This window comes from Neoarius graeffei, chromosome 8, assembly GCF_027579695.1.
Source record: "Neoarius graeffei isolate fNeoGra1 chromosome 8, fNeoGra1.pri, whole genome shotgun sequence".
In the NCBI taxonomy this organism is placed as follows: Eukaryota; Metazoa; Chordata; class Actinopteri; order Siluriformes; family Ariidae; genus Neoarius; species Neoarius graeffei.
Genome location: NC_083576.1, coordinates 85,585,375 through 85,609,931, shown reverse-complemented (window position 1 = coordinate 85,609,931; position 24,557 = coordinate 85,585,375). Strand labels below are relative to the sequence as shown.

General features: G+C 41.3%; 1 protein-coding gene across 1 annotated transcript in view; it reads right to left on the bottom strand.

Moving 5' to 3' along the window:
- Positions 1-23,669, bottom strand: part of poc1b (POC1 centriolar protein B) — a 112,336-nt gene extending 88,667 nt beyond the window's left edge. Inside the window, exons 1-10 of the mRNA XM_060928413.1 lie at positions 23,496-23,669; positions 21,136-21,220; positions 20,727-20,898; positions 20,467-20,646; positions 18,179-18,286; positions 17,966-18,081; positions 14,456-14,589; positions 13,490-13,558; positions 13,133-13,285; positions 11,475-11,552 (exon numbers count right to left, since the gene is read on the bottom strand). Coding sequence (XP_060784396.1) covers positions 11,475-11,552; positions 13,133-13,285; positions 13,490-13,558; positions 14,456-14,589; positions 17,966-18,081; positions 18,179-18,286; positions 20,467-20,646; positions 20,727-20,898; positions 21,136-21,220; positions 23,496-23,510 — 1,110 coding nt within the window. The 5' untranslated portion in view covers positions 23,511-23,669. The remainder of the gene's footprint in view (positions 1-11,474; positions 11,553-13,132; positions 13,286-13,489; positions 13,559-14,455; positions 14,590-17,965; positions 18,082-18,178; positions 18,287-20,466; positions 20,647-20,726; positions 20,899-21,135; positions 21,221-23,495) is intronic.
- Between the last annotated feature and the right edge of the window lie 888 nt (positions 23,670-24,557).

Sequence of the window (24,557 nt, the reverse complement as noted above, 5' to 3'; positions counted from 1 at the left end):
AGAACAAATGCTCATACAAGTTTATTACGAAAAGGCCTGTGTTATTAAGGAATATTTTAGTTAATGGTCCATTTTATTTTTTTTCATGGTCCGGTTTCCATCAAATCCTGCGCTCTGATTGGCTGGCGAGCGGGTCCGCATCCTACGATACGGACCCCGGTTACGGACCCCGGTTACGGACCTCGGTTATGGACCTCTGGCAATTCGCTCGTTCACAATAACAACAAACACAACAGCAATTTTTGTCAACATTTATCTTTTTTTTATAAGACTATCAAAAATCTTATCAATTTTTGTCAGCATTTCTCAGGAGAATAGCATTAATTTTACAGCATGGATAGCGATAACGACAGTGTTCACAGCGAAAGCGAGTTTCACTACCCTGAGGAAGAAGAAATAAAAGAAAACACTTCAGGAGAAAGCTAAAAACCTCTAACTGTTGCTAACGCCGAGCAAAAACATGGCTGAATCCTGAATGACTCAATTTTGTATAAATAGGGGACTACATAGGCGGCAAAATGTAGTTTTTTTCCTGCCATGGAAGTGCACTTGTATACCGAGGAGGAAGCCATTTGCATTACAGCCGTGAACGAGGATTCAAAATGGCGGCTCGACTCGGTTTTCCCTTTCGGGCGCTCTCGTTTTCTGTTAGAATTTGGTAAAGAAAAAAATAAATATATTATTTACCAGCTTAAGGTCGGTCCGTATTGTGAAATACCGTGACCTCGGCCTTGAATACTGACCTCGGCCCAGAGGGCCTCGCTCAGTACTTTCAAGACCTCGGTCACGGTATTTCACCATACGGACCTCCCAGCTGGTAAATAACACATATATATTTTACTCCATCCTTTACAAATGTGGGTAAATAGTCAGTTTTTTTTTAATTAAACAAAAATAATATTTAAGTTGTTAAACAGTTGGAAAATAACTGTTGCTTTGCTTTGTTAATAAAATTATCATGGGAAAATCAAATTGTGATCCCAATATCGTAAATTGTTACGTGCCTAGTAATTCGTATGAAAAAAAGAAAAAAAAAAAAAGCTTTTACGTCTTCTTTTCACGCAGCACAAAACAACTAAACCTGAATTAAACCTCGAGAGAAACTAAAATGTGTAAACCTGAAGAAACGAGGAGCCAATTTACTTGGATGTTCTGCGTAAAATTGTCAAACAGCTAAACACTCCCATACGAAAGGAGCTCCATGGTTTGGTTTTAAAAGTTCTCGATTCGGGCTTCATGCTTTCTTCTTATTCTTCTCACGCTTCCTTTGCTAATCAATAACTTCCTGCTCACGTCTGGAACTCATGTCTCTCCTGTCCCTGTAAGGTTCTCACATGCCGTTCCCCCTCCCCCCAGGGTCACGTCTATCTTTAGCAGCTTCCGTCTGTCCATCACGTCTTGTCACGGGTATCTGTATCAGAGCTGGAATCCGTCCCTCACGGCCACCTGATCCCTCGCCGCTGACGCCACAGGAAGAGCCCGAGAGCTCGCTTCCTTTCCCTCACGCTCACACAACCTCACGCAACACGATACCCCAAAACACACGCGCTTCTCAGGAGGATCGGCTTTAACTTTAACCTGACGTGAAAGAAAGACACGCTGTGCTTCGTTTAAGGAAGACCGTCAAAATAGAGTCGCTTTACCGCGATCATATGGGCCTTAAACAGGAGCGTTACATGCAAACTGAGGATATTACACAATCGTGCAAATTTACCAGAACAATTCACTAATTTCCTCACGAGTGACGTAGAGAGAATTATTATACACACACAGGACACTTTTTCCATGGAATAAAAACAAATATATATATGTGTTCTATTCCCTTCTGGTGGGTTTATTGATGGCATGCAATATTATCGTATCGCTTATCCTCTGTGTATTACACCGCTCTCCCCAATGCAGAACGAGTGTGCAATATTGTTATAATATTGCACGTTGTCAAGACAACATGACATCACACGTCAGAACTCATGCGAAGATCCAATGACAAAACTTTTCTGCTGCGCATGCACACAATCGTTTCTTTGTCGGCCGGGAAATAGAGAAGGCGAGGTTAATTCAGTGCTTGGTTTAAGCACTAAATAAATAAACTGAAACGAAAGATGTGCTGACCACTTGAAAGGCTACAAAACATTATATATTCTTTACGCATATTTACAAGAGAAAAACACTAGCCTAGTAAACTAGACCCACCCGCCTAGCGGCCAAAAATATTTTTTGCCTAGTGAGTGGGCCTAGCCTCTCACCATATAAACAAAAACACCCCGGGCATCAAATCGTGCCTGCCAATCACAACGCAAGGTTTTTGTTTGGATTCTTTGGGCGGGCTTTTGCAGGAGTGACGACAAAGCTGCGCGATGCTGGAGAAAGCGCAACAGGAAAGATGGCTACGGCTAGTGAACAGCGCGCGTTTGACTCGGCTTTGGAATCAGTTTTAGAAGAATTAGACTTGGAGTTTTGGTTGAAACATGAGCAGGAAGAGGCTCTCCGCTCATTCCTTTTCAAGAAGGACGTTTTCGCTGTTTTGCCGACCGGCTATGGCAAAAGTCTGATCTACCAGCTGGCTCCGCTCGTAGCCAAAAGGATGGGCTAGTTTGTGCAGTACGAAGAATTAATAAACAGCTTTGAAACATTACTTTTTGATTGTTTCTTATTTTCCCGTTATTTTAAATTTAAGGGAAATTATTTCACCAAACACCACTAAATAAAAACTCTCAAAAACAGTTTAAGCAAACCCTTGAAAAACACTTGGAAAAAAAAAATGTGTATGTGGTACAGACTCCAAACTTGTGGTCATTATCTCCAAACTTCTTAATATCTAGAACCTGTTTATTAATTAATACGCATTTTGAAAAATTATTTATTTCAAGGCCTACCCCACTGCTTTCTGTCGCTCTGACTACGTCACAGTCACTGTTGCGCTGATTGGTCAGAGCGTTGGCCTATACGCACAGAGACAGTTTGAAAGACAGCGGTTTGTTCCTCCTACCCGCTTCGGAAATGTCTACGGATCGAGGCCAGACTAAATATTCACATTTAGTCTGGCTTGCCAGGCTAGAAAAACACATCAACGGACATCGAAAAACTGGAAAAGAGACACGTCGGAGATGTAAAACGTCCGAACTAGCGAGTGACTGTGGCAGTGTGTAAACAAACATGGCTGCCAGGTTTGCTTTGTTAAATATGGAAGATTTAGAGAGAAGTTTTGGCTGCCAGGTCGCTCCGTTGTGTGTAGCTGACGATGTTGATTTTAAAAGTAACTCAGTAAATTACACAGGGGAAAATAATATAATAATAATAATAATAATAATAATAATAATGTTCGGCATGACTGCGCTAGCACTGCACCAGCTAGAAGCTGCACTAACAGCACCGAGTTGCAGGTAAGCTCGCATTGGTCTTCGAGAACGCTGATATGAAGACAGCGTGGATGTATAATAATAATAATAATAATAATAATAATGGCTTTTTTCATGGTCTATCAGATATATTCCATTCAACTACTTGTCTTCGACTTGTTCATTCAGTATCATGCTAGTTGAATGGAATATATCTGATATACCACAACACCAGCTAATATTATATTGACTTGAGTGTTTAACTGAGAAATACACCACTCGCATTTTTCGTCCGAGCTCCATCTGGGACATGGAGAACCAAAACCATGACAAATCTCTATATGCCACTCGTGAGGAAATCGATGAGGGAGTTGTTTTGATAAATTTGGGGCCTTTTTATTTGTGAATGTGTCGATATGCACTACCGTTCAAAAGTTTGGGGTCACTTTGAAATGTCCTTATTTTTGAAAGAAAAGCACTGTTCTTTTCAATGAAGATCACTTTAAACTAATCAGAAATCCACTCTATACATTGCTAATGTGCTAAATGACTATTCTAGCTGCAAATGTCTGGTTTTTGGTGCAATATCTCCATAGGTGTATAGAGGCCCATTTCCAGCAACTCTCACTCCAGTGTTCTAATGGTACAATGTGTTTGCTCATTGCCTCAGAAGGCTAATGGATGATTAGAAAACCCTTGTACAATCATGTTAGCACAGCTGAAAACAGTTGAGCTCTTTAGAGAAGCTATAAAACTGACCTTCCTTTGAGCAGATTGAGTTTCTGGAGCATCACATTTGTGGGGTCGATTAAATGCTCAAAATGGCCAGAAAAATGTCTTGACTATATTTTCTATTCATTTTACAACTTATGGTGGGAAATAAAAGTGTGACTTTTCATGGAAAACACAAAATTGTCTGGGTGACCCCAAACTTTTGAACAGTAGTGTAATAAAGAAAAATCACATGTTGGCTTGAAAATATGAAGTTTATCTTCTCGTGTTGAAAAATTAGCATTTTTCAGATGAAATACATCACGGATCTGAGTGACATTATTTAAATATTATTGGCTGGCTTTTTTTTGTGGTCTATCAGATATACTCCATTCAGCTAGCATGATCGTGAACAAGTCGAAGACGAGTAGCTGAATGGAATATATCTGATAGACCATGCAAAAAAGCCATTATTATTATAATTATACATACACATTCCTTTCAGGTGTTCAAAATTCTTTCAAAATCTTCCGTATTTAGCAAAGCAAAGCAAACCTGGCGGCCATTTTTGTTTACAAATTGCCCCAGTCGCTCGCTAGCGCGGAAGTTTTACGTCTCCTACGTGTGACGTCATGTTGTCTTGACAACCATGCAATATCGTAAACCGTATTCAATGCTCATTCTGCATACACGTAGGATAAGCGATATGCTAACGATCTTGCCATCATACCAAATGAATGAAACCCGCTAGAAGGGAATAGAACACGTTTTTATTCCATGGAAAAAAGTGTCCTGTATGGATGATAATTCCTGATATTTCACTCCGATGACATCACACTCAGTGTTTTCCTCCACTCTCAGTGTTTTTTGTGGATATTTCCATATAATATAAAGAACATTACACGGTGGTGCAAAGATATGAAGTTTGCTTCTCTCACTTATGAATAAGTTCAACACTTGAAGATAAACGTCATATCTTTTTGGTTCTCCATGTCCCAGATAGAGTTGGTATAAAAAATACGAGTGGCATATTTCCCAGTAAAACGCTCGTGTCTATATAATATAACCTGGTCATATGATTCAGGCTAATCAGCTTGACGTGATTCACTAAACTTGTATGAATTCCACAAACGTTTCATACACTTTTTTTTTTATTCATGACATCACCACACTGACGAACCACATCATACTGTATTTTATTTGCTAACAAGAAAAAAAATAGCTTCAGGTTGTTTCTAAATCAGCGATCGGAACAAGCGTGAAAATCACTCAAGCCGATTCACCGAAGGGGAAAGGACACGGGACATGAAAGGCGCATTTGTTTCCAGTACTTTATTTTTGCTCCCACTTTATACAAAGGTGTCTGAAAAGTCAGGAACTCATAAAGAACCCATGAAGCACCATGTTTATGGTTCTATCCAGCGTTCAGAGCATTTTTCACCTGTAAGGAAATAAATAGGTGCAAATGAATAAACAAATCACTTACAAGGAGTTCCCATTGGTTCCTGATTTTTCTAGACACCCTGTAGATGAACACTAACCTGTGAACTCTCTCTCTCTCTCTCTCACACCTCTGTGTGCCAACAAAAAATTAAAATCTAAAACGACTAAAAATCCCCAAAATCGAGCTGAAAGTCTTCCCAAAAGAGCGGATCTTAAGATAACAAGAAAGAGAAAATAAGTCTGGAACAAGACGTTCAACACACACAGTACCAACCAAAAGTTTGTACACCCCTACTCGACTTATTCATTGTTTTTTTCTGTATTTTCTACATTATAGAACAATCCTGAAGACATCAAAACGATGAAAGAACATCTGGAACATATCTGGAATTATGTATTACATTTAGATTAGATTAGATAAAAGATTAGATTAGATAAAACTTTATTGATCCCTTTGGGAGGGTTCCCTCAGGGAAATTAAGAACATTTAAAAAAGGGTTTAAAAAACAAAATGTTTGATATTTCTGATTCTTCGGCGTATCCAGCGTTTACCTTGATAATGCTTTGCATCATCACTATTGCCGTCATCTTAACCAGCTTCGTGAGGTAGTCACCTGCAACGCTTTTCAATTAAGTGATATAATTGTGTGCCTCGTTAATTACAAAAAAAATAATTAGTGGATGAGTTTCTTGCACCATCAGTAAATAATAACAATACAAACAACTGTTGCCAGGCAAAACAAACCTCACCCGGTAGCACTTATGATGAATAAGAAGGAAGATATCGCACAAAAATAAATAAATAAATAAATAAATAAAATAGGTACCCTATGGGTCCATGTGGCTACTGCTTATAAATAAAATAGTTTTCTGATCCCATGTCCATACAGTAAAAAAAATAAATAAATTTTATATACACACACAGAGTGGCACGGTGGTGTAGTGGTTAGCGCTGTCGCCTCACAGCAAGAAGGTCCGGGTTCGAGCCCCGTGGCTGGCGAGGGCCTTTCTGTGCAGAGTTTGCATGTTCTCCCCGTGTCCGCGTGGGTTTCCTCCGGGTGCTCCGGTTTCCCCCACAGTCCAAAGACATGCAGGTTAGGTTAACTGGTGACTCTAAATTGAGCGTAGGTGTGAATGTGAGTGTGAATGGTTGTCTGTGTCTATGTGTCAGCCCTGTGATGACCTGGCGACTTGTCCAGGGTGTACCCCGCCTTTCGCCCGTAGTCAGCTGGGATAGGCTCCAGCTTGCCTGCGACCCTGTAGAAGGATAAAGCGGCTAGAGATAATGAGATGAGATACACACACACACACACACACACTATGAGGCAGTAGAACAAAAACGAAGCGTAATCCAAAAATGAACAATTTAAAAAAAAAAAAAAAAATCACAGAAGTAAAATATACCAAGTGTCTGTACTTTATATTATTCTACTCTTACCGCTTACAGTTTTCGAAACTGAAACCTCCGAACCGAGGCTGACATGCACACGCTGTCGCCATGACCCAAACTCTTATTTCCCAGAAATGGCCCGGCGCTAGAGCTCAGCGGAATGCACTTTCCCTCTGTAATAAGCATAAACATGTCTGAAAGCGATTTCTTTAGTCTAATCCATTTATTTTGAATGGTGAACCGAATTGTATACACTCACTGGCCATTTTAATCGGAACATGTGTATGCGCGACTGTTACACTCTTACAGCACGATGACGTAGTGGCTAGCGCCTCTATACGAGGCAGTAGCCACAACAAAAACAATTTTGACCTTTTTGGTGACCTTGACTGGATGACCCTCAAAATGTTGGAGGTTTTATTTGAGACCGATGCCCATCTATCCTGAAAGTTTCATGAAGGTTGAGCCAGACGTTTTCCCGTAATATTGTTAAAGGTGTCATTCCACGACAAACCGTTTAATACTTGCTCTTTTTGAAACACCGTAGGTCACTCCGAGTTGAATATGCATGCTGCACGTGAAAATGTTCTTCTACCCCCATTCCCTGTATTAGCCTCATCTCATCTCATTATCTGTAGCCGCTTTATCCTGTTCTACAGGGTCGCAGGCAAGCTGGAGCCTATCCCAGCTGACTACGGGCGAAAGGCGGGGTACACCCTGGACAAGTTGCCAGGTCATCACAGGGCTGACACATAGACACAGACAACCATTCACACTCACATTCACACCTACGGTCAATTTAGAGTCACCAGTTAACCTAACCTGCATGTCTTTGGACTGTGGGGGAAACCGGAGCACCCGGAGGAAACCCACGCGGACACGGGGAGAACATGCAAACTCCGCACAGAAAGGCCCTCGCCGGCCACGGGGCTCGAACCCGGACCTTCTTGCTGTGAGGCGACAGCGCTAACCACTACACTACCGTGCCGCCATGTATTAGCCTATGAAAGAAAATAGACGGAAAATTAGTGAATCAGAAAAAGCCCTACGAACTTACTGTACGCCACTTTGAAAATTAGTAGTCATGGCCTCGCCCATAACCCACTGGAGGGAGCGTCACAGTGCTGTTAGCCAATCAGAAGCGATATGTTTACATGTCATGAATATTCATGAGTAAGAGCTGAAATCCTGTCGTTCTCTCCCCACCCACTCCTCCACCAAACTAGAACAGCCTGAAACAGGAGCACCACAGCAGGTTTTTTTTTTTACCAAAACCAGCTCACAGGGCATTCATTCATACTAGAGACCACCGCACAATTAATGAAAAAACGATGCAATGACAACTTTAACACAAAAGAAACAAAACAAAAAAACCTGACTGAAAACACCTCGCCCCTGGTGGACTCCGTCCCGGGCGAGGTAATTATATATAAAACAGCCCTATCCCACACCGCAGCTGTAATAATCCGTACTGTAATATATCAAGAACCGAACAACTAAGTAAAGAGAAACGACATCCATCATTACTTTAAGACATAAAATGACTTCGAATTCATAAAAAATAAAGAAAAAAACCCAAAACAAAACACTGAATTAGAAGGCGTGTCCAAACTTTTGCCTGGTACTGTGTACGTGAAATGTACGGAAGCCGCGAGAGGCCCTTCATATAATCTTTTTTTTTTTATTCACCTTGTTATCCCGAGATAACGACATAATTAATTCAGGATCTCGAGAAAACAAAACCGTTATTCCGAGATCTCGAGAAAACAAAACCGTTATTCCGAGATAACGACATAATTAATTCAGGATCTCGAGAAAACAAAACCGTTATTCCGAGATCTCGAGAAAACAAAACCGTTATTCCGAGATAACGACATAATTAATTCACGATCTCGAGAAAACAACAAAACCGTTATTTCGAGATCTCGAGAAAACAAAACAATTATTTCATGATCTGGAGTAAACAGCTGAGAAATGGTTCATTCAGGTGCGCCAAGAGATTTGTGATATGCTGACTTTGGGGCTATTTCTCATTCTGTATAGACGCAACTTTGGTCATTAGAATGTCTGGAATAATCAATCACCTAATAACGCAATATTATGATCGATATATTAATAACGGTTTTGTTTTCTCGAGATCTCAAATTAGTTGTGTTGTTTTCTCGAGATCCTGAATTAATTATGTCGTTATCTCGGGATAACAAGGTGAATAAAAAAAAAAAAAAGGATTATATGAAGGGCCTCTCTCGGCTTCCGTAGAAATGTGATCAGATGTCCATAAACTTTTGGCTCATATAGTGCATGTTTCGTAAATACTAGCTAATGAGATAAAGTATATTATCTATAAAGACTACACTGAAGATATTTTGTGTGCGACGTAAATAAAAATCAGTTTTTATTCAAGCAGAACTCACGTTTTTGTCAATTAGCGTGCATGTGTGTGTGCGTGTGTGCTGACACACTCTTTGGCCTCCTTCCTGTGTCTCTCCCCGGTGCATTTGCAGAATTAATAGGCCACAGTGCTTCTGAATGAGAGCCACACACACACACACACACACACACACGGGAACTGAAAGACAAGTTCTGAGGAAGTGATGGCAGGAAGAGTCATACAAAAAGAAGCTGTGGTCAGACTTCATGCTACCGCCTGCTTCCGCCGCTCCAGCCTCTCTCCCCACACACACACACACCTAATGTTAGCTAAATTGAACACACACTCATGGATTGTATTTCACGTTAATGAACTCAAAACATTCCCCATTTAAGGAGGAAGTTGAGAGCATGTAAGAAAGAGGAAAGGGGCGTGGCTTCAAGGTATGTGTGTGTTAATATAGGCGCTTTAAAAACAAAAACATCTCATTGGGAACGAAAACGCTGCTCTTCTGGTATATTTACCGCCTCCTTGTTAACGCCGATGTTAACATGATGTAATACTAGTGCATCTCAAAAAAATTAGAATATTGTGAAAAAGTTCAATATTTTCCATCAGTTATTTAAGAAAGTGAAAATGTTATATATTATAGACTCATTACACAAACTAAAATGTTTCAAGCATTTTTCTATTTTAATCAGTATGGCATACAGTACAAAAACATAAAAAACATCTCAAAATATTAGAATATTTCATTTCGAGTTTGAGTAAAACAGTATGAACACAGTGTATCTCTCGGTCTCGTTCAGTACACACAACCACAATCATGGGGAAGACTGCTGACTTGACTGTTGTCCAGAAGATGATCACTGATGCCCTCCACAAGGAGGGTAAGCCACAAAAGGTCATTGCTGAAAAGGGTGGCTGGAAAAGGTGCACAAGCAACAGGGATGGCCGCAGTCTTGAGAGGATTGTCGAGAAAAGTTGTTTCAAGAACTTGGGAGAGCTTCACAAGGAGTGGACTGAGGCTGGTGTCAGTGTATCAAGACCCATCACGAACAGACATCTTCAAGAAAGGGGATACAACTTTCGCATTCCTAATATCAAGCTACTCCTGAGCCAGAGACAACGTCAGAAGTGTCTTATCTGGGCTCAGGAGAGAAAGAAATGGACTGTTGCTCAGTGGTCCAAAGTCCTCTTTTCAGATGAAAGTACATTTTGCATTTAATTTGGAAATCACGGTTCTCGAGTCTGGAGGAAGAGTGGAGAGGCACAGAATCCAAGGTGTTTGAAGCCCAGTGTGAAGTTACCACAGTCTGTGATGATTTGGGGTGCCATGTCATCTGCTGGTGTTGGTCCACTGTATTTTATCAAGTCCAAAGTCAACACAGCCATCTACCAGGAAATTTTAGAGCACTTCATGCTTCCGTCTGCTGACGAGCTTTTTGGAGATGCTGATTTCCTTTTCCAGCAGGACTTAGCACCTACCCACAGTGCCAAAAACTACTACCAAATGGTTTGCTGACCATGATATTACTGTGTTTGATTGGCCAGCCAACTTGCCTGACCTGAACCCCATACAGAATCTATGGTGTATTGTCAAGAGGAAGATGAGAAACACCCGACCCAAAAATACAGATACGCTGAAGGCCACTATCAAAGCAACCTGGGCTTCAATAACACCTCAGCAGTGCCACAGACTGATCACCTCCATGCCACACCGCACTGATACAGTAATTCATGGTAAAGGAGCCCCAACCAAGTAGAGTGTATAAATGAATATACTTTTCAGAAGTTGGACATTTCTGTATTGTAAATCCTTTTTTTGATTGATCTTAGGGAATATTCTAATAATTTGAGATACTGGATTTCTGATTTTCATGAGCTATAAGCCATAATCATCAAAATTAAAACAAAAAAGGCTTTAAATATTTCACTTTACATGTAATGAATATAGAATATATGAAAGTTTACCTTTTTGAATTAAAGTATGAAAAAAAGGAACTTTTTAAATCACCATAAACATTGCTGTCATCATGTTCACCAAATGACCACCAGATGGCAGCACAGAGCACACCTACAGTTCGACGGCACACTTTATAAAGCCTACAGCGCCCCCTGGTGGACGCACTCATGCAAGAACATGGGAGAGATCACGAGAAAGCAGCAGGGAGATGACACAAGCTTGTGTGTTCACCAAGGCTACGGGATGTGAACTCACCGTCGTGTAGAACCGTTCCTCTCCGACCTCCACCACGTCAGGATGAGCCGAGTGGACGTCCGAGACCACGGGGTTAATCTGAGAGGACACAGGAACAAAGACACGGTGACACTCGCACCTGTCAGACAATCAGAGAACGAATATTTAACGTACGCTTCATTTTCCAAACTCGTTCAGTCACTCAAGAGCAGCAGACACGTCTTTATCACGCCCCGATTTTTTTTCTGCTCATCGTGATGCGTAGGATGCACCAGGATTCGATTTCTCTAATCACAGTCATGCTGTACGTCCACAGGAGTTCAGTGAGAAAATAAAACAAAAAGGGAATATTTGGGGGAAGAGCTCGCAATATCTGAAAAACAGAGCAAAACAGAGGACAAAAAGGAAGGACGGAAGGAAAGAAAGAAAGAAAGAAAGAAAGAAAGAAAGAAAGAAAGAAAGAAAGAAAGAAAGAAAGAAAGAAAGAAAGAAAGCTTGAAGTTGTGAAAAGAGGGAGAAAAGAAACACAGAGGGAAGAAGAGGGGGTGACAAAGTGGACAAAAATGAGAGAGAGAGGAGTTAAATTCAAAAGGCTAAAGTTGAGAGAAAGAGGCAGAAAGACAAAGAAGCAGACAGAATAAGAGAAAGAAAAAGAAATGCAGAGAGAGACAAAAGTATTGAGAGATAGAAAGAGTGACAAAGGGAAGAAAGAGAAAGAAAGCAGTTGAGAGAGAGAGAGAGAGAGAGAGAGAGAGAGAGAGAAAGGACAGAAAGAGTAAGAAAGAGGCAGAAAGAGGTGAAGGGGAGGAGGGGTGACAAAGTGGACAAACATGAGAAAGAAAGAAAATCTAAAGACTGAAGCTGTGAGAGAGACAGAAAGACAAATAAACACAATAAGAGAAGGAGAAAACAAAGAAATGCAGAGAGAGGAAGAAGAAATAGACAGAGTGACAGAAAGGGCAGAAAGAAAGAGCAGTTGAAAGAAAAAAGTGGACAGAAAGAGAGCGAGAAAGAGGCAGAGGGAAAGAAAGGGTTAAATCATAATGGTTGAAGTTGTGAAAAGAGGTCGAAAGAAAGAGATAGACAAAGTGGACAAAAGGGAGGAAGAAAAAGAAAGAAAGAAAGAAAGAAAGAAAGAAAGAAAGAAAGTTGTGAGAAAGAGGCAGAAAGACAAAGAAACCAACAGAATAAGAGAAAAAGAAAGGCAAAGAGAGAGAGAAGAAATATTTAGAGATGGAAAGAGTGACAGAAAGGGCAGAAAGAAAGCAGTTCAAAAAAGAGAGAGAAAGGACAGTGAGAGCTTGAGAAAGAGGTGAGAAAAAGAAAGAAAGAAAGAAAGAAAGAAAGAAAGAAAGAAAGAAAGAAAGAAAGAGATTGATTGATTAAAGGGTAAAGTTGTGAGAAAGAGGTGGAAAGAGAGACAGAGAAAGAGAAAATAGAAATGCAGAGAGAAAAACAGTGAGTGACAAAAGGCACAATGAGAAAGAAAGTGGCTGAAAAAGAGAAAGAAAGGACAGATAGAGAGTGAGGAGACAGAGAGAGGGAGAGAGAGAATAAATATCCTTCAGACCTCAAAGGGTTAAACTGCCAAACGTTAACCACGTCTGTTAAATTGTGAGATAATGAGCTGTTATAATTGGGGGGGAGAGAGAGAGAGAGAGAGAGAGAGCAGGCCCCACCTCCACAGATGCGTTGTGGGCGTGGTGGACGTGTGGGGAGCGGGGGTAGATGTCCGTCAGGTGAGGAGGAGGGTCTGGGGTCACACGCTTCCTGTGCCTGCTCAGCATCTCCCTGTAGTTCAGGGCATCGAAGTTGGTTTTCCACAGGAGGACCTACAAATCACCCCAATCAGAGACACGCCCACCGTACACAGCCCCCGAGGGGTCGGTGGTTTTGGAGCCACTTTCACCCCTAACACGAGGGAACGCAAACACAGCTCCAAAACAAAAATCCCCACCCTGACCCTGAGGGGGCGCCGTACTGTTCTCAGGACAGTCATGACGAAATAAATCAAATCCTCTACCATCACTCTGTACCTGACAGTCAGAGCCACCGGAGGTAAAGAGGTCTCCTTCACGAGAGAACGCTACGGCCAGGACCGGACCCTGAGAGAGAGAGAGAGAGAGAACGAGAGAGACAGACACAGAACGAGAGAGAGACCGAACGAGAGAGAGATCAAACGAGAGAGACAGAATGAGAACGAGAGAGAGAGACAGAACGAGAGAGAGACACAGAACAAGAGAGAGACACAGAACGAGTGAGAGAGACACAGAACGAGTGAGAGAGACCGAACAAGAGAGAGATCAAACGAGAGACACAGAACGAGTGAGAGAGACACAGAACGAGTGAGAGAGACCGAACAAGAGAGAGATCAAACGAGAGACACAGAACGAGTGAGAGAGACACAGAACGAGTGAGAGAGACAGAATGAGTGAGAGACCGAACAAGAGAGAGATCAAACGAGAGACACAGAACGAGTGAGAGAGACACAGAACGAGTGAGAGAGACCGAACAAGAGAGAGATCAAACGAGAGACACAGAATGAGTGAGAGAGACACAGAACGAGTGAGAGACCGAACAAGAGAGAGATCAAACGAGAGAGACAGAATGAGAACGAGAGAGAGACACAGAACGAGTGAGAGATCAAACGAGAGAGAGAGAATGAGAACGAGAGAGAGAGACACACAGAACGAGTGAGAGAGAATGAGAACGAGAGAGAGACACAGAACGAGAGAGAGAGACACAGAACGAGTGAGAGACCGAACAAGAGAGAGATCAAACGAGAGACACAGAATGAGTGAGAGAGACACAGAACGAGTGAGAGACCGAACAAGAGAGAGATCAAACGAGAGAGACAGAATGAGAACGAGAGAGAGAGAGAACAAGAGATCAATAACATTATCAGCTATTTAGAGCTGTGTGTGTGTCTGGACTTAATTTAAAGCTGGTACATGTGGAGGGAGAGAGAGAGAGAGAGAGAGAGAGAGAGTGTGTTTTCCCACCTTGTGTCCATGGAGTGTGTAGATGAGTCGTCCCTCCAGCAGGTCCACGATCTTCACAGTGCTGTCGCTGGAGCCGCTGATCAGGTAATTCCCCGACGGGTGGAAGGAAAAGCTGTTGATGGCGGCGCTGTGGACTGAGACACACAGGAACCTTTTCAGGAACCTCTTTACCTCCTGCTCCAGGAGTTTATCCAACAAGTGATTACTAAAGTCAAACATCTGTACAGGAGCGTTCTCTAACGTGCAGCACGCAGATGAAAGAAACTAAAATCACTGCGTGGTTAAGATCATGTATGCAAAAAAAGTTCGATCTCAAGGTCGTCCTCGTTCATGTTCACTGTTATTTTACATAATAATAATCACGAGTAGATGAATAAAGGCAAAGCAGGAACCGTTCTGGAGAGGTTTCTGACTAAAATGTATCAACATCAAAGACTTTTAACACCTCTCAACCAATCAGAATGTAAGTTAGGGGTCCAGTGAAGATGGAGAGAGGGAGAAAAATATCCACAGTGTTGGCTGAAGGTGAGGATTTTGGAGACATGTTAAACAGGAACTATTTCACTGCCAGCACTGTAAATTTGCTGCAACTCAGTGTTGTAGTCGAGTCACTAAACCTCGAGTCCGAATCATTAAGAAAATTCGAGTCGAGTCCACTATTGATCCGAGTCGAGTCGAGTCCAAGACTCCAACCGCACCATGTGACGGTGTCTGTTTCAGCGCCATTAACATGAGTTTGTTCCTGAACATTATGGAATCAATTTTGTGCCAAAATGTTCATAGAATACTTTTGAAATATCAAACAAAAACGACAAATCAAAATACAAAAAAAAGAACAAAGTCAATTTTTTTAGACTGGCAAACAAATTATTCGTGTAATCGTGCAAAATATCAGTCTATTACTCTTCAGAAACCTTTTATTTTTGTTCCGCGTCTTTCTCGGTTTTGTTTGACGTAATTTATTTTGGTTGCGATTCCAGCTTTCTCGTTTGCGCTCCCTGACTTTTTGCTTGCAGTTTTGGCACAAACTTCACATGTGGGTGGGCTGTCCAGGAATGCATTCCCATTGGCTAACTTGTGTTTGACTGACAGCTACGCTCAGCCATTCCCTACTCGGATTCTGGCGGACTGTTTGACGAGTGACCGATCCATTGACGGTAAACAAGGATGGAGTGGACTTCAGTGGCGACTATGATATTGAATTAATTCAACGGGACAGATGTGCTGTATGTGCTGCAGTAGTGCACATTATGCAGGTGTTTCGTGGCAAGTCAAATGTTAGCCTTCGCTCCACTACCCAATATAATAGCTGTCTTGCTAACGTTAAACACGCCTGCATAATGTGCACTACTGCAACACATACAGCACATCTGTCCCGCACTTACACTTTGTTGAATTAATTCAATATCATAGTCGCCACTGAAGTCCACTCGATCCTTGTTTACCGTCAATGGATCGCTCACTCGTCAAACAGTCCGCCAGAATCCGAGTAGGGAATGGCTGAGCGTAGCTGTCAGTCAAACACAAGTTACCCAATGGGAATGCATTCCTGGACAGCCCGCCCACACGTGAAGTTTGTGCCAAAACTGCAAGCAAAAAGTCAGGGAGCGCAAACGAGAAAGCTGGAATCGCAACCAAAATAAATTACGTCAAACAAAACTGAGAAAGACGCGGAACAAAAATAAAAGGTTTCTGAAGAGTAATAGACTGATATTTTGCACGATTACACGAATAATTTGTTTGCCAGTCTAAAAAAATTGACTTTTTTTTGTTTTTTTGTATTTTGATTTGTCGTTTTTGTTTGATATTTCAAAAGTATTCTATGAACATTTTGGCACAAAACTGATTCCATAGGAACATGGCGTATGAACAGGTGAATGTGCTTCTCTTTATCAAGGAGTGTGAAGTATTCTGTCAGAGACGGTTGGGAGACGGATGGAAGTGCAGAAGCTGTGTTTATTAATACAAGTGAAGACGGTAAACAATCCAGAGCGGCAGGCGAAATCGTAAAACGGTGAAACAGGCGATAGGTCGAGCGAGACACGAACAGGCGATCGTAGACTCGGCAGAATCAAAGACGAGAAACAGGAAATCAGGGATCAGGAAACCAAACAAGGAAATAAGGCTCGGTAATGTATCAGGAACGCAACTCAATACTTCGCAAAGTAAGTGCATTTTCACAGTTTTTATATCAGCGCACCGATTGCGCCTTAATCCTGTACAGGTGCGAGTCGTTTACGGCGTGTGCGAGAGTCTGCTTGGTGCACGCGCTGTCCGGAGCGCGCCCGAGAGTCTGTCTGATGCACGCGCCAAGGCGCACAGGTGTGACACTTTTCCGCAAAATTAGTACAAAAATTAATGTAGATATAAAGATCATATACCAAATTATTATGGCATGTTACAAAAAATAAAGAAAAAATACGAGTCCTCGTCTCCAATTTACGAGTCCGAATGCAGTTAATGCACGAGTCCGAGTCATCAGTGCTCAAGTCCGAGTCGAGTCGCGAGTCCTTAAAGGGGAACAGAGGGCAATATAACAATAAAACACACATTAACGAACCTTATTCAAGACTTACAAAAGTTTTTTGTTCTAAGGTTGGAAAGTTATAGTGTTTTGAAAGTAGCTCGAGCAAACTATTTCCGCAGTTTGAACAGCCCGCCATGATATTAATTTTATCCAATCAGAATGCACGTTCATTTTCTCTGCGTAACACTCATGACGTATGTATGTGCCCAGTTGTGTTGGCTCACTGAGGTTGGGAATAGCACGTGTGAATCGGAAAGTAGGATGAATTGGAAGTGATCGGCTACACAATGCCACAGTGTGTTGCTTTCGGGTGTAATAACAGGACCGATGGAAAGCATAACGATCCTCCAGACGTGTCTTTTGCGGGATCTCTTCGTATGATTCGACAGAGCTGTTGCTTTCACTTGATGCGCCCGACGCCATGATTACACGCTTCTCTCCTAGTGCAGTGGGTAGGGCTGACGTCACGGTCTTTTAAAAATGGCGACTCTTGTGCTGTTTAGCGTACCGACTATTATATTTACAATTACCAACATATTTCGTTGTTTTCTCGTATATAAATTTGATAGAATACTTAAGAATACGTTACTTTGTCACATCAGCAACTGTATATATTATATTTGGTACCCTTTTAAAATTAGGGCACGAGTCGGACTCGAGTACTACAAGCCTGCTGTAACTAAAAATACCAGCGTGTCTATTTCTGGGCTGTTTACCAGACGCTCCGACACGCAGCTCAAATCCTCTTCATTTTCTACCTCCAAAGCTACAGTGGAGAAGAGGAAATAACGCCTCCTCCTTACAGGTCAACCAGAACACCAGCACTTTGTCCTGCGATGGTTTTTCTCACCTGCACCACAACCAGTGACCTGACTGGTTAAACAAGTGCTCGCCATGATTTCTTTCTGGAAACTCCACCGCACTTCCAACACCCTGTCGGACGGCGGGTAAGCCGCGCTGATGGCTGTAAATGAAAAGCGTACCTTGGTAATGCTGAAGGAGTTTGTTTGTTCGAATGTCCCAGATCTTCAGCGTGTTGTCTGCTCCTGAGGACGCGATACAAGTCCCGCTGCTGTTGAAGTCCACAAACGTTGCTGGCCTAGAGGATGAAAATAACCTGATTAATCTCGCTGAATGAATGAAAGAGAAAAGGTTCAATAAATAAATAAATTAAATAAATAAAACAAACACCCCACCCTCCGTAATCGGTGAAAGTGTTGATGCACAGGCGAGTGGACGTGTCCCAGAGACGAACCGTCCTGTCGTCACCGCAAGACGCCACCAAACGCCCATCTGGAGAAAACCTGAGGCACAAACCCAAACATCTTTGGTGTTTTTATCGTAACTGTGGGACGTTCTATTAAAAAATAATACACGTCATAAAAGCACAGAACGTTTTGTAGAAATTACATCTCTCACAGAAACCATCAAATGCTTCTACACACAGACATTTTCTTTTTAAAGGAAAGCAAAAAAGAGAAAGAGAGATCATAATGGTTGAAGTTGTGAAAAGAGGTAGAAAGAAAGAGTTAAATTCTAAAGGCTAAAGTTGTGAGAAAGAGGCAGAAAGACCAAAAGAAACAGACAGAATAAGAGAAAGAGAAATGCAAAGAGAGAAAGAAGAAATATTTAGAGATAGAAAGAGTGACAAAGGGCAGAAAGAGAAAGAAAACGGTTGAAAAAGAAAGAAAGGACAGATAGAGAGTGAGAAAGGCAGAGGCAGAGAGAGAGAGAGAGAGAGAGAGAGAGAGAGAGAGAGATGACAAAGTGGACAAAAAGGAGAAAGAAAGAAAGAAAGAAAGAAAGAAAGAAAGAAAGAAAGAAAGAAAGAAAGAAAGAAAGAAAGAAAGAAAGAAAGAAAGAAAGGCTAAAGTTGTGAGAAAGCAGTGGAAAGAGACAGAGAAAAAGAAATGCAGAGAGAGAAAAAACACTGAAAGATAGAATGAGTGACAAAAAAGGCAGAAAGAGAAAGAAAGCAGTTGAAAGCGAGAAATGACCGATAGAAAAAGAGAGTGAGAAAGAGGCAGAGATGTGATACAGAGAGAAAAAGAAAGAAAGAAAGAAAGAAAGAAAGAAAGAAAGAAAGAAAGAAAGAAAGAAAGAAAGAAAGATCATAATGGTTGAAGTTGTGAAAAGAGGTAGAAAGAGTTAAATTCTAAAGGCTAAAGTTGTGAGAAAGAGGCAGAAAGACCAAAAGAAAGACAGAATAAGAGAAAGAGAAATGCAAAGAGAGAAAGAAGAAATATTTAGAGATAGAAAGAGTGACAAAGGGCAGAAAGAGAAAGAAAACGGTTGAAAAAGAAAGAAAGGACAGATAGAGAGTGAGAAAGGCAGAGGCAGAGAGAGAGAGAGAGAGAGAGAGAGAGAGAGATGACAAAGTGGACAAAAAGGAGAAAGAAAGAAAGAAAGAAAGAAAGAAAGAAAGAAAGAAAGAAAGAAAGAAAGAAAGGCTAAAGTTGTGAGAAAGCAGTGGAAAGAGACAGAGAAAAAGAAATGCAGAGAGAGAAAAAACACTGAAAGATAGAATGAGTGACAAAAAAGGCAGAAAGAGAAAGAAAGCAGTTGAAAGCGAGAAATGACCGATAGAAAAAGAGAGTGAGAAAGAGGCAGAGATGTGATACAGAGAGAAAAAGAAAGAAAGAAAGAAAGAAAGAAAGAAAGAAAGAAAGAAAGAAAGAAAGAAAGAAAGATCATAATGGTTGAAGTTGTGAAAAGAGGTAGAAAGAGTTAAATTCTAAAGGCTAAAGTTGTGAGAAAGAGGCAGAAAGACCAAAAGAAACAGACAGAATAAGAGAAAGAGAAATGCAAAGAGAGAGAGAAAGAAGAAATATTTAGATAGAAAGAGTGACAAAGGGCAGAAAGAGAAAGAAAATGGTTGAAAAAGAGAGAAAGGACAGATAGAGTGTGAGAAAGGCAGAGGGAGCTGATAAAGTGGACAAAAAGGAGAAAGAAAGAAAGAAAGAAAGAAAGAAAGAAAGAAAGAAAGAAAGAAAGAAAGAAAGAAGTGAAAAGACAGACAGAGACAGAAAAAAAGAAATGCAGAGAGAAAAAAAACAGTGACAAAAGGCAGAAAGAGAAAGAAAGTGGTTGAAAAAGAGAGAAAGGACAAATAGAAAGAGTGAGGAAGGCAGAGAGAGAGGTGATAAAGTGGACAAAAAGGAGAAAGAAAGAAAGAAAGAAAGAAAGAAAGAAAGAAAGAAAGAAAGAAAGAAAGAAAGAAAGAAAGAAAGGCTAAAGTTGTGAGAAAGAGGTGGAGAGACAGAGAGAAAGAGAAAAAGAAATGCAGAGAGAAAAAAACACAAAGATAGGGTGAGACAAAAAAGGCAGAAAGAGAAAGAAAGCAGTTGAAAAAGAGAGAGAAAAAGAGGCAGAAAGATGTGATGGGGAGAGAGAGAGAAAGAGAAAAATTTTTCTTTAGACCTCAAAGGGTTACACTGCCAAACCGCATGCGTGTTAAACTGTGAGAACCTCGACCAGCGGGTACCTGGCACAGCGCACCCAGTTGGTGTGCTGGTTGAGGGAGTAGATGAATTTTTGCCGATGCACGCTCCACACTTTCACAGACTTGTCGTCTGAAGCAGTGACTAATCTCTGACCATCGGCGGAGAAGCTCACGCTGCGTACGGTGGCCGTGTGCGCTTTAAACACCGTCGAGTCTCCTTTACTGAAACACGACACAGATCACGTCTCAGACACGCAGGGATTAGTGACGGAGCACGGACAGAAATCTAGCGCGGCACTTACATAGTGGGCGTCCATAATCTCACAGTCCTGTCCCTTGATCCAGAAGCCACCAATTCACCAGATGGGGAGAAGTGCACGGCGGTTACGATGTCCTGATGTCCGACAAACCTGAACGCTCTGGATTTGGGGTTGAGGTTCCATATCATGAGAGTCTTATCACTGGATCCCGTGGCTAGGAAAAGAAAAAAAAAAAAGATCATTTTACACTTTAACCCACATCCTACCATCCATCATCTCTCCAGTTTATCAATCAGGTTCATGGAGAAGCTGGATGAACAACAAAATCACTTAATTAAACCGGTGGAATGGTGAAGACCCTCATACACACACACACCAGGACTTTATCGATATGATCAGATACTCAAACTGACTGAACAACAAAGTGAATCAGAAATATTTCCCTCCGTACCCAGCTGCTTGTTACTGGGACTGAAATCTGCACACGTGACAGCATCTTTGTGGCCTTTAAAATGTCTCGCAAGTGTCGGGTCCTCCTGAAAGACAAGATGTTTGTGAGCTGCAACCACATCTGCACAAAAAAATCATTTTAATCCACGCTAGATTGTATTTTTGAAAACTGATTCAACTTTCTGGATCCTCTAACCAGTCCTGAAATGGCACCAGACTCTCTGGTCATGAAAAAAGTGCGCTAGGCCACATCACTGGGACACTTATTATACAGTGATGTTCTGTTAGAATTAGAAATACAGCTCTTTTAAGTGAGTCGGATCATTCATAAATAAGAGCCGACTCTTTTTTTTAATGAACTCAAACCAGCAGTGGTGCTTGAAAGTTTGTGAACCCTTTAGAATTTTCTATATTTCTGCATAAATATGACCGAAAACATCATCAGATTTTCACACAAGTCCTAAAACTAGATAAAGAGAACCCAGTTAAACAAATGAGACAAAAATATTATACTTGGTCATTTACTTATTGAGGAAAATGATCCAATATTACATATCTGTGAGTGGCAAAAGTATGTGAACCTCTAGGATTAGCAGTTAATTTGAAGGTGAAATTAGAGTCAGGTGTTTTCAATCAATGGGATGATAATCAGGTGTGAGTGGGCACCCTGTTTTATTTAAAGAACAGGGATCTATCAAAGTCTGATCTTCACAACACATGTTTGTGGAAGTGTATCATGGCACGAACAAAGGAGATTTCTCAGGACCTCAGAAAAAGCGCTGTTGATGCACATCAGGCTGGAAAAGGTTACAAAACCATCTCTAAAGAGTTTGGACTCCACCAATCCACAGTCAGACAGATTGTGTACAAATGGAGGAAATTCAAGACCATTGTTACCCCCTCCCCAGGAGTGGTCGACCAACAAAGATCACTCCAAGAGCAAGGCGTGTAATAGTTGGCGAGGTCACAAAGGACCCCAGGGTAACTTCTAAGCAACTGAAGGCCTCTCTCACATGTTAATGTTCATGAGTCCACCATCAGGAGAACACTGAACAACAATGGTGTGCATGGCAGGGTTGCAAGGAGAAAGCCACTGCTCTCCAAAAAGAACATTGCTGCTCATCTGCAGTTTGCTAAAGATCATGTGGACAAGCCAGAAGGCTATTGGAAAAATTTTTTGTGGATGGATGAGACCAAAATAGAACTTTTTGGTTTAAATGAGAAGCGTTATGTTTGGAGAAAGGAAAACACTGCATTCCAGCAGAAGAACCTTATCCCATCTGTGAAACATGGTGGTGGTAGTATCATGGTTTGGGCCTGTTTTGCTGCATCTGGGCCAGGACGGCTTGCCATCATTGATGGAACAATGAATTCTGAATTATACCAGCGAATTCTAAAGGAAAATGTCAGGACATCTGTCCATGAACTGAATTTCAAGAGAAGGTGGGTCATGCAACAAGACAACGACCCTAAGCACACAAGTCGTTCTACCAAAGAATGGTTAAAGAAGAATAAAGTTAATGTTTTGGAATGGCCAAGTCAAAGTCCTGACCTTAATCCAATGGAAATGTTGTGGAAGGACCTGAAGCGAGCAGTTCATGTGAGGAAACCCACCAAGTTGAAGCTGTTCTGTACGGAGGAACGAGCTAAAATTCCTCCAAGCCGGTGTGCAGGACTGATCAACAGTTACCGCAAACGTTTAGTTGCAGTTATTGCTGCACAAGGGGGTCACACCAGATACTGAAAGCAAAGGTTCACATACTTTTGCCACTCACAGATATGTAATATTGGATCATTTTCCTCAATAAATAAATGACCAGGTAGAATATTTTTGTCTCATTTGTTTAACTGGGTTCTCTTTATCTACTTTTAGGACTTGTGTGAAAATCTGATGTTTTAGGTCATATTTATGCAGAAATAGAGAAAATTCTAAAGGGTTCACAAACTTTCAAGCCCCACTGTAGATGCTGGGAGAGGTATCAGTGGAAAGGTTTTGATTGCAAACTGCAGGAGGATCATCCCTGCCAACATCTACAAGCAGAAGGAAAAGAAAAACGACTCGTGGATGAGAATCGACTCTCAACGTTCGGTTCAAAGAGTCGACTCGTTCAAACGACACATCAGTGCCAGCGGTTTAGGAAATACGGTCTGATACAGTTAAAGAACGTTAATTAAATTCATTCAGGTCTTAATTTAAGTGCTAACGTACTTTTGTTTTCTACTAACATAAATAAACCATGTTTTTTTGTAAATTATCCTGTGTTCCAGCAGCAATAATGAGTTAATACCTGAATCACTGGCTAACTGGGACTGAATCATTAGCAAAACAATTAGCTAAAGAGAATATAAATATTTACTTACCAAAACAGATGCCATTTCTTTTCGCTAGCTATCTAAATATAAATTCTAGCATGTGTTCGAAACTTCTTAAAACACTGGTAAACATATTTATTTCATTTTAAAACCCTACTTCCGCTAACTTCATGTCTGTCAAACAAACCGCCGTTGATGCTGCTAGCAGCCGAAAATAAACGAATACAGAAAAGTCGATTAACTATTTTAAAAATGGGTTACGAAACTAACTCGTTTCTCAATAAATAAACCAATTAATTAAAATAAAACAAAATATACGTTATTCACGAGACCAGGACAACAACTGACTGATTTTCCGTTATCCATAACCGTATCAGGCATGCTTAATCAAACCAGATAGCACCGAAACAACCTGAATTCTTTTACGTCAGCAGTGTTTATTTAAAAAATAAATAAATGTTGAATAAAACACCACTTTGTTCTAATTCATGTCCAGACTTTGTATATATTAATTGTTATTCATTCGCGAACGTGTATAGTTTGGATAACAGAAAGCTAACGGGCGAGCAAGCTAAAGTTGGATGAGATGCCGGGTTGCCAAGTGTTTACCTAAAATGCCTCAAAGACATAGAAACTCACAAATCAGCCTCTAATACCTTTATAAACCATTGATTGTTTGTGAGGGGCACAGTGATGTAGTGGTGAGCACTGTTGTCTCACAGCAAGAAGGTCCGGGTTCGAGCCCAGCGGCTGGCGAGGGCCTTTCTGTGCGGAGTTTGCATGTTCTCCCCGTGTCCGCGTGGGTTTCCTCCGGGTGCTCCGGTTTCCCCCACAGTCCAAAGACATGCAGGTTAGGTTAACTGGTGACTCTAAATTGACCGTAGGTGTGAATGTGAGTGTGAATGGTTGTCTGTGTCTATGTGTCAGCCCTGTGATGACCTGGCGACTTGTCCAGGGTGTACCCCGCCTTTCGCCCGTAGTCAGCTGGGATAGGCTCCAGCTTGCCTGCGACCCTGTAGAACAGGATAAAGCGGCTAGAGATAATGGATGGATGATTCTTTCTGTGCAACCACATGACAAAATAGTCTAACCTATGCATCCGCCGCCATG